Source organism: Lonchura striata, chromosome 2, assembly GCF_050655825.1.
Source record: "Lonchura striata isolate lonStrDom1 chromosome 2, ASM5065582v1, whole genome shotgun sequence".
Classification (NCBI taxonomy): domain Eukaryota; kingdom Metazoa; phylum Chordata; class Aves; order Passeriformes; family Estrildidae; genus Lonchura; species Lonchura striata.
The window spans coordinates 104,469,361-104,479,324 of NC_140704.1; the positions used below are offsets into that span (position 1 = coordinate 104,469,361).

Below are 9,964 nucleotides of genomic sequence, written 5' to 3' on the forward strand. Positions count from 1 at the left end.
TGCTCTTTAAAGGAGTTCTTCCAACATGGTCAGCAGGGTTTCCAGCCTTGTGCCTTCTGTAACAGAGCTGATCTCAATTCTGGCACTTGTTCTCTGATGATTTCAGATAAACCTTAACTCACAAAACAGTGTATTTACTCTGACTGTCTAAACAGGCATGTGGTGGGGTTTTACATGGCAGCATCCTGAAATTGTACCAGAACTTGGTCTTGAGGCCCATTCATGAAAGCAGTGATATTCAGAGTTGTGTTGAACTTGAAAGGGAAGCTGAAGCAGGGGAGTACTTAATGCTATTACTTGAGCTAAAGATGCGCTTGACACCATCCTAAAATAGTCTAAATTTCCAGTCTGGTTTGTCCAAATATTTTTTCTTTACATGATTACCATTGTTCTGAGCCTATGCTGGAGAAGAAAACAACATTGAGACTTGATTCAGTTTTCATTTTCAAGTTGGTGCAGCTATGAAACCAGGAGTATTTATAGCAAGAGATTAATCTGCCAAAACCACTGCAACAAACCGTGCTATTGTTGATTACGGGAACAGGGCCTGTTAATACCACTTGGGACATCTTTGGATAAGACTTTCAGCAGTTCATGCCTTTTACCTTTAGCTATGGTTTAGGTTTTCATTATTCTCCCCCTCTTGGAGTTGCATGACTACTAGAAGTGTGCATGTGCTGCCTTATTCTACCTCCTGCTATCACATGCAATTAGTTTATCTTGTGGGGCATAAACAGCTGAATATCCTAATAAAAATGCTGATTGCCCTCAGTTTTTAAATGGTTTTCAGCTACGGAGATGCTGGAATAAAGTTGATGTCAGCCAAGATGATGAATCAGCAAAGCAGATCAAGATAAGAGTAGTTCAAAAACCAGGGCTTTGTTGTGTTTTGTTGAATGCTGTCTTGTGACAGGAGAAGTCTCGCTTTCTGACCTCTATACTTGTTTGGTTATTTCTACACAGGCCCCAGTTATTGACTACTGTTGAGAAAGTGTATTTAAAAGGGTGAAGGAAGAGGAGAGCGGACCAAGTGAGTGTGTAATTGTAGCTTTTAAAGAAATGGCATTAAAATGATGAGACTTTTGAAAGACATTTCTTTCCAAATGAAGAAGCTGTGATTTACTGCCATTTCTTTTCTCCATGCTCAAGGGTGGTGTTGCAGAGGTGTTTTTATTTTTGCTGGACACCTGAACAGCAGGGCAAAGGCGGCCTTTGTCCTGCAGGAAGGTTTTGGCGCATGCAGGGCAGGCATTTGGAGGCAGGAGTGGCTTTGGACCAAGGGCAGCGCTGCCCACGGAACTGCTGGCCTTAGAGAAGCTGTGTCCTTGTTCCTCCCACAAGGATCTGACTGCCCTCTACCTTCTTCACAGGGAACAGGAAAGCCCTGAGGATTTTGTCTTTCAGAAAGTGCTCTCAGTGTTCTCCTTCTCCCTTCTCAAGGTTTTGCTCGGCCATGCCTCTTGAGAAGATAGTGAACATCTTTGGCTCACTTAAGAAAAATATGTGAAGCAAGTAACACCCCTTTCATCGCTTCTGTCTGGTCCTTCAGTCCCTCAAGACTTAATTTTCTCTCCTGCTCTATATATACCTTGTAGTTACCTGGCTCAATTTGAATATAGTTATTTTTCCAACTAGCTTTAGGCTTATTAGACTTCCCATGTGCTGCACTTGGCCTTTTGTCTGCATTCCCTGACTGCATCTGCATTTTGACTCACCAGCTTACCAGTCTGGATACCTGTGGGAGCTCCTAAAAATGTATTTTGGTTAATTCTCACTTTTCAACTCTAGAACTGACCATCTTGCATCCATGATTTAAAGTTGTTTTTAAATCAGCTAATGTGACCAAGCACTTCCAAAATGTCAAAATTGAACACATAGCTAAATACTACAGCAACAGGTACCATGACAGACATGGAACATGTGAACCGTCTATCACACAGCTGCTCTCTCAGACTAAGCCTGTAGAATACAGAGATACAAGACTGCCTGATATTAGAGGTTTCCTGATTCCTTTATGTTTCAGGGCACTGAATTAATGTTCGGTCTAAGGCTCATTGACCTAGAAAGCTTTAGTTTCAGCCTCTGGAAATGGAAGGGAAGCCTGGAAAGGAGAAGGCTTAGGGGTAACCCAATTGTGGCCTCCCAGTTCCCAGAGGGACTCTACAAGAGAGCTTGAGAGGGACGTTTTACAAGGGCACGTAGTGAAAAGAAAGGGAAATGGCTTTAAACTAAGAGTAGATTTAGGTAGGGTATTAGGAAGAATTTTTTTAATTTCAGGGTGGGGAGGCACAGGCTCAAGTTGCTCAGAAAAGTTGTAGATGCCTCATCCCTGGAAGCGTTTAAGACCAGGCTAGCTGGGGCCTTGAGCAACCCGGTCTAGTGAGGGTGTCCCTGCCTATAGCAGTGGGGTTGGAACTAGAGGATCTCTTGGATCAGGACCCCTTCCAACCCACACTGTTTACAACTATATAGACAGAAAAGACAGAACAGGCTGTTACACTGTTTGCAGTCTACCCTGTTGAAGCTACCACAAAAGCATTGGGAAAAGAAGGCAAAATCAGATCACTTCTGACCTTCACTTACCTCACCAGGAAGTCTTGAAAAAAGATTAAGATCCACAGGTGATGTGGAAGTGGAGGGTTTTATCTCCCAAGAAAATCCATGCCTACACATCACTTTCAGTTCTCAGCTGCATTAAAAAGAAGCACCTTAAGCTTGTCCATGGCAGTAACACATAACCAGGAAAAAAAGTTTCTTAAAAAATATTTTATTAGAAAAAACTTCCAACCAAATTTACTCAATAAACAACTGTACAAAAGGTATTTCTTTGGTGAGTTTGTGAAAGTTACCTTAATTTCTTTAGCTACCCACATACACAAAAGGAATTTTTCTTAAATAAAGCATTTATGTAGACACCAAAGCAAGCTGCTGCTCCTTGACAATTATTGTGTAATCACCACCTCAAGGGACATCTGTGACTGTACATGTGACTCACAGCGAGTTCAGAGCTGATCAGAAGAGGGCAGGTGGGAGACCATTGCCAAAAAGTAGGCGCCAAGAACTTGGTATCTTCCACTGCGAAGAAGGATCTGTGGAATTTTTGATCTGCAACAAACCCAGAATATTTAAGTATTAAGCAGTAATGATGTAACTGGGTGTTAAAATAATGGGCAGCAGTACAAGTGTCAGTGTCATGGTGGGTTGCTTTAGAGAAGAGCATTAGAAGAGAGAACTCAATCAAAACTTTACACAATTTTTGCCCACACTGTCAAACAAAAGAACTGGTGTTCAGATTTGTTTTTTCAGATGATGAAACTTCCAGTGAGATTTTAATACAAATACCTATTTTATTTGGCATATTCTTGATGACCAAGAGCCAAAATGAACCCATCTGGACTGAAGAAAAATAAAATAATGGATATAGAATATGACAGCAAGAACTTTAGATGAAACAGTACTTACTTCACTTTTAATTAGCTGGAGCCATTCATTAAGATAGTTAACAAGAACAAATGCATCAGGGATGTTGTCTCCTTCTGAGCAAAATTTCAGAAGAACTGCCATTTGGATTCCCTCTGAACAGCTGCAATAAAAATGACCATGCATTTATATTTATTTTTAGATCCAGAATAAATATACTTATGTTTTAAGAGCAGCAACAATATGCATGTATCTTGTGAAAAGCCAAAACCAAAAAGGAAAAATGTATGTATACATATATATTCTTTTTCCTCCAGATTTCCTAGATCACATTTTCACACTTCAGGCTTTTTGCTTAGTCTTGAATTTGTTCTTTACTTTGCAAGGCACAAATCCTACATCTTGCAAAAGTATTCAGGCCTTTTACATACTTAAGTTTGCATTTTTGTGCTGGTGAGGTGCCTGTACACATCCTTTAATACAATATCTCCTTATCTTTCTGTGTATTTGAAACCAGCAGTTTTGCAGGCTGCATATCACTACTTCACTTGGAATATTCTTATTTTTTAATTTAGATATTAAGATGGTTATTTTTAATTTTTTTACTTCAAGTCCTGGCAGGTTTTTTTCATTTGCAATTGTGTATCATTTCCATTCTGAAGTCAGTCTAAATGTAAGCATGGTATTAGTAACTTTGTTGCTGTTGAATACAACAGTGTGGTCAAGTGTCAAAACTAATAATTAAAAAATAAAAGTCAATTTTCCACTGAACACACATCTTTTGTGGAAACACACAATTGTGCTATAAGTAAGTATTAGTTTCTAAAATTAACTCAGCTTTCAGCACAACTTCTGATGCACACAGCTTTTAACAAAACCTCCACATCTCATTTTTTGGCTGGCCCTGAAATCTTAACTCATTCATAGAGCTCAGAATTGTTTGTGGATTTTTGAGTTTTTTTATATAACTGATGTTGGAACCATTTGCCTCAGGAAACAGCAAAGGTACAGAAATTTACTACAATTTATAAATTGTCATTTGGATAATATCAGGTATCAGATTGATTGTGATCATAACTGTAAAGACTTTATTATTTTCCTTTAGCCTATTCCCTTATATTTTTATCTTACTCTAACTTTATGATCCAGGACTCTACTTCTCTTCCTCTTAATTATGGGCCTGACCTGAATGAAATTCTATTCCTGTAAAGCCCTGTTCTATAAACAGAAGGACTTTGCTCTCCCTATAACATAGCAGTTTATAAGATAATTTCACCCAAGTACTAAAAACAAGACTTCTGAGACCTTTCTGTGCTTATCTTTAGGCCACTCACCTCTCAGTAAACAATAGTTTTGTGATTCCACCTCCAGGTATATGCAGAACTTTGTCTGTATTATTTATTCCAGGATAAGCTGCTACTTTTTCCATTTCTTTCCAATTTAGCTCCTTCATGCGGCCTCCAACTGCTTTCTCCAGATCAGGTGTGAGCAGGTAGCGCAGTGGTGTCCTAGAAACAAGTCAAGGATGCATTCAGTCTGCCAAGGAAGGACACTGCCCCAGTTAGCACTTCTGGCAGACAGAAGGTGCCAGCACTGAGGACCTCACACCTGCAGGGAAGAAATGGTCTGACATTGTCTCCCTCTTCAGATCGAAGTTAGAAAGTAAGTCTGTGGCCTCAAAACTGTACAAACTATTCAACTTTATGCCACAAACAAAATTTAGGTACCCTTTCAGGGGCTCAAATAACTGGCAAGTGCCAAATACTTAAGCACCTAAATAGGGAAACTGCTTATGGTTGTTAAAATAATTTACTAATAAAATGTGTTTTTTCTTCCTTCAGATAAGAAGTGATTAATTCAAAATCCGTTAAGGTAAACCTGGACTTCACCATGATACAGTACTTTTAGTAAGCTCACATTATTAATAGATTCAGACTTTAGTCAAGTTAAAAGTATTTTCTGGATGCACTACTCTCACTCTTTAGTAAATCTGCTCTAAGGGATTTGTTCTGTGGTGCTGAAGGAGCTGGGAGGGTTTAAATCACAACTTATGAATTAGACCTCATCAAATAACCATCAGTCTCTCTCATTTCATTCCATGTTAGCTGGCCATCCTGCAATTGTATGGATCTACCGCTATATCTGGGACATGCATAGATCTAAATCTCCCTTGAGGCCCTACACACTTATAGAGCCTGAGGATAACAACTGCAGAAATGCTGGTCTTATTTCTAGAAGTACTGATTTTATTTATTTCTCATTAAATCACCAATTAGGATGCCCTCAATCATCAGGAAAGGCCTGGTTTTTGGATGGGTAGTATCTATTAAAAAAAGACTGCAATTGCAGCCTTGCAGTTGCCTCCCAACAAATAACTTCCTATAAAAAAACACCCAAAAACCAGGAATGACAACTTACTGTATTGAAGAAAACCTTTCAAATGCAGAATGATAACAAAGAGGTCAGAAACAAACTAATACTGCCATCAACTATTAAAAACCTAACTTGTGACCTGTATGTCAGCAGTTAAGCCCTGATATTGCCTGCAGCCACAGAAGTTGAAACTGAGGCAATGCAGGCTGAGTGCAATTTGCTTACAGCTTTTCATTTGATCAGTACTTCTGACAGTAGTAACCTAGAAAATTCAGTGACTTGTACTGTAATACGTCATGTTTTAACAGTATACTAAGCATTTTATGACCAATGCACACATGCAAGTAAAAGCACCTGCCAAAAGTACTCAGGACATGGAAGTAGAGGGAAATATATCAGTCAAAAAAACCCAGAAACATCAATTAGATCTTTTAAGGAGACAAACATACCCCAAAAGTTGCTCATCATCACGCTGGTATGCGTGGCTGCTGGACAGGAGGACAACCCTGGCAAATTTGCTGCTCTTCACCCAAGAAAGCAGAGTTTCACAGAATGGCCTGTACTTGTTCTTCATGCAAAGACACAGACAAAAAAGTGAAAAATTTAATGTGTCCTTAACAATACTAGGTGTTACATATAGTATTTAGCAGTGACGTAAATTATTCTTCATATCCACTTAGTTTTCAGCCCCAGATATATTAGAAAGCAGAGAACTGCCCTGGTTGTTTACTTAAGCAAAACTACAAATAGAATTACAAGAATTATCTCTAAGACCATGTCAAGAACAACAGTAATACCTGTTTTGTGTGCCGTTAATACCAAAGGAAAAAGATTTAGAGCAGGATGGGATGGCAGGATCACACAGTATTTTTCCACACTTTGAACTGCTAAAATACTGCACTACAATTTTCTTTTCTGTGATGGCATTCTGCTTATTTTAAATTACAGACACTGCCCAATTGATGAGTAATACTAAATTCCTCATTTTTACCAAATGAACATTGTTTAAATGAATATAGAATAATATGAAATAATTAAATTGGCATAACACAAAAAAGAATAAAGCTATTACAAAGAATACAGAAAAAATATAAATGCAAAGGAAAAAATAAACAAACAAAACCCAGACCATTTTGTATTTTCATGACTCTTAATAACTAAGGAGATATTAGCACTAAAATCTACCAACACAGGCAGCTGTTGTGGGGCTTGGAAAAACAAAATGCCCAAACTGATGATGCAAAATGCCTCAGCAAATGCAGAAATCAGTAAAACTTTACCAACTGCAGAAGGTGTTACAGCTTGAAGTAGAAAAATATTTTTGCCAGCAGAACTATTCAAACCAAACAGTGAAGTAAAAATGATCGATGAACATACATACCTTTATAAAAGGTGATCTGATCTGCAGAACTACAAGTTTCTTTGAAGGTAAGGAGTACACTACAAGAAGAAATCATTGTCATATTAAGCAGAAACTGAGAATCTGGGTTTAAATATATCAAGAATTACCCCACTTACAAACTTTAGGATAGTAAAGTAAACCTTTCAGTTATCAATTCATACGGGAAAGCCTGACAACATCCACTGTGTTAAAAACACATATTTCTGTGCATTGTACTTTCAGTTGTACTAATTTAAGGACTGAATTATGAAACATATATGAGGATTTGCCTTCTGTAATGATTCAGATTATGTATGCATCTTTGCAAAGATTGCCATATTATTCTGAGATTTCTGTGATTTAAGAGTGTAAAACAAAGGAGATACAATGATGAATGTAGGGAAAGAAATTAAGAATTTGTAGGGGGAGTGGGAGAAACATTACACAGGGAAAAAGGCAGAGGTATGTAGGAAAGAAGAAGAGCGGATAAGTATCTTTCTAAATGAGAAATTCAACTTGCATTCCAATAATTTAAGTATGTGCACACTTCATATTGCTTTGGATTAATACCACAGAGAATTCTGGTTGCACTACAATATGGCTCAAACATTCTAAATGTCAAATTGGTTTTCCAAAATAACAACAGGAACAGTTTCATTTGTGAAATATGAATACATTCCTATCTGTAGGTTTCTGCAGCTGTTATTACTGCCCTTAATTTAAGCACATCAGCAAAATTTAACAACAAAGAAAAAGAAAATGTGGTGTTCTTGCATCTTATGTCCCTTGCAAACGCTTGCAGTATTCTATACCCACCTTCAGCATTTATACTCAGCTCCATTGAGTTTTCCTCTGCTGTTGCATATGGGTTATTTCCAACCATTGGCACCAGGCAATCGGTGTAGAAGTAACCAACTTTAGTCATGTCAAGCGTGGAAATCACCAGATCTATTGCCAACTGACCGACATTCCCCACGGACACTGCTGGCTGAAGTAACAGAATGAACCAAATTACAGCATACTTTATGGATGGCATAATGTGCTCTTCAAATAGTGAAACCTTAAAATCTGGTCAAACATCATTTCTGAAAGTGGCTGCTCATCCTCTGGCAAAGGTGACTATTTCCTACCAGAAGAATTGGTAAATACAGGATTTGGTCTCTGTCCGACAAAAAACATCCTGGCCAGTTCTGTGAATAATCCTGTCTAATTGTAAACTGAAAGAACAGCTTGGAAACTTACCTCCTTCCCCACATTTTTGGATTGAGAGTAGGTAAAAGTCACTCAAGTGACTGATGTGAGACTGGCTCACATGATGCCCAAAGGCAGCTCTGGTATTACATGTTAAGCCTCTAAATCTCAGACTGACTCATAGACAAGAGTATGTAATTTTACATATTTTTTAAGGATGAAAATTATAAGGGTGCCCTTAAATTAATTTCATAAGAATTGCTACGGGTTGTCATCGATCGGGGCAGATACTGACCTAATATGACGACACGGAAAGAGAAAGTAAAGAGTCAGTGTCCTTCCAAAGAAACTATTACGGGAAGACTACCATAAACCGCTCGGTTGCTTTCCTCTATTTATAATCACATCTAAGAATTACTGCTGCTGCTGCCTGTTGGGGAAAGACAGCGGATTTGAGGCGGACAGAAGATGAAGGGGGCCGCGGCAGCACTGCTGTGCCCCCGCCTGGCTGGCACCCAGCTGCCCGCCCGCCGCAGGCGCGCAGCTCGGCAGGGATGCGCTTCCTGGCGCTCGCCAGCGGAGCGGGAATGACTCCCCGGCAGCCGTGCCGGCAGTGGAGCCGCCTGGGCGGCGGCGGGGCTCCTGCAGCCAGCGCAGCCAGGCCAGACCAGACGGCGTTCGTCCCTCCGCAGCCTGCAGCTCCCGCCGGCAGCGTCACCTCGGGCACGTCACCCGGCACCGGTGTCACGCGCAATAAAAACACTTCCGAAAACAATCCTAGTCCGAGATTTAAATGTAGCAGAATGGCTTTTTAAAAAAAAAACATTTGAAGCATTTATATATCACATCTAAATGAAAAAAAAAAAAAAAATCCCAAGCTTTTATTGCAGTGACAACCCACGGGTGCTGCAAATCCAGTAAAAGCACATAGGGCGCGTTAATTTTTAGAGCAACAGCGTATAGCTATAGCTCCGAAATAGCATATAGTTATTGCTCTAAATTAAAATATAGCTGTTGCAGCTCGGCACGGATCGTCTTGACAGGGGCAAACCCGGGGTTCTGAGGAGGGAGAAGCTGGCAGAAAAGGAGAAGACCGCGCTAAGCTCTGCCGCAGACAGAGCCCTCCAAACCCTCTTTTCCCAGAACACCCCACAGATTCCACACACACCGCCTGCCCTGAGCTTTCTCCGCGTATCCCGCGGCCAAGCGCCCAGGGACGAGCCTCGGGCAGGGCAGGGACCGACACCAGAACCCCGTGGGACGTGTCCCGTCCCACAGGAGCGGAGCGGAGCCCTCGGCACAGGGACCGCGGGCAGCGAGCCCTCAAACCCACCGAGGGCGAGGGCGGCGAAAGGCGAAGCAGGAGCGTGACTCACCATCAGCAGAGTGAACCCTTTAAAGTCGGGGGCGGCGGAGCCCCCGCCGCGGCCGCACGGAATGAACATGCCAGCCGGGAAGGGAGGAGAAAGCAGGCAGTGAGGGAAGGAAGGAGGGAGGGAGGGAGGGAGGAAGGAAGGAAGGAGGGAGGGAGGGAGGGAGGGAGGAAGGAAGGAAGCAGGGAGGGAGGGAGGAAGGAAGCAGGGCGCGGACGCCGCACCC

General features: G+C 40.9%; 1 protein-coding gene across 1 annotated transcript; it reads right to left on the minus strand.

Moving 5' to 3' along the window:
* Positions 1-2,748: 2,748 nt before the first annotated feature.
* On the minus strand, positions 2,749-9,847 carry PSMG2 (proteasome assembly chaperone 2). Its single transcript, XM_021527795.4, has 7 exons — positions 9,742-9,847; positions 7,991-8,162; positions 7,175-7,233; positions 6,243-6,361; positions 4,755-4,928; positions 3,463-3,583; positions 2,749-3,105 (listed from the first exon to the last, which is right to left on the minus strand). Exons 1-7 carry the CDS (start codon positions 9,808-9,810, stop codon positions 3,013-3,015), a joined length of 807 nt encoding a protein of 268 aa, XP_021383470.1. The 5' UTR covers positions 9,811-9,847; the 3' UTR covers positions 2,749-3,012.
* Between the last annotated feature and the right edge of the window lie 117 nt (positions 9,848-9,964).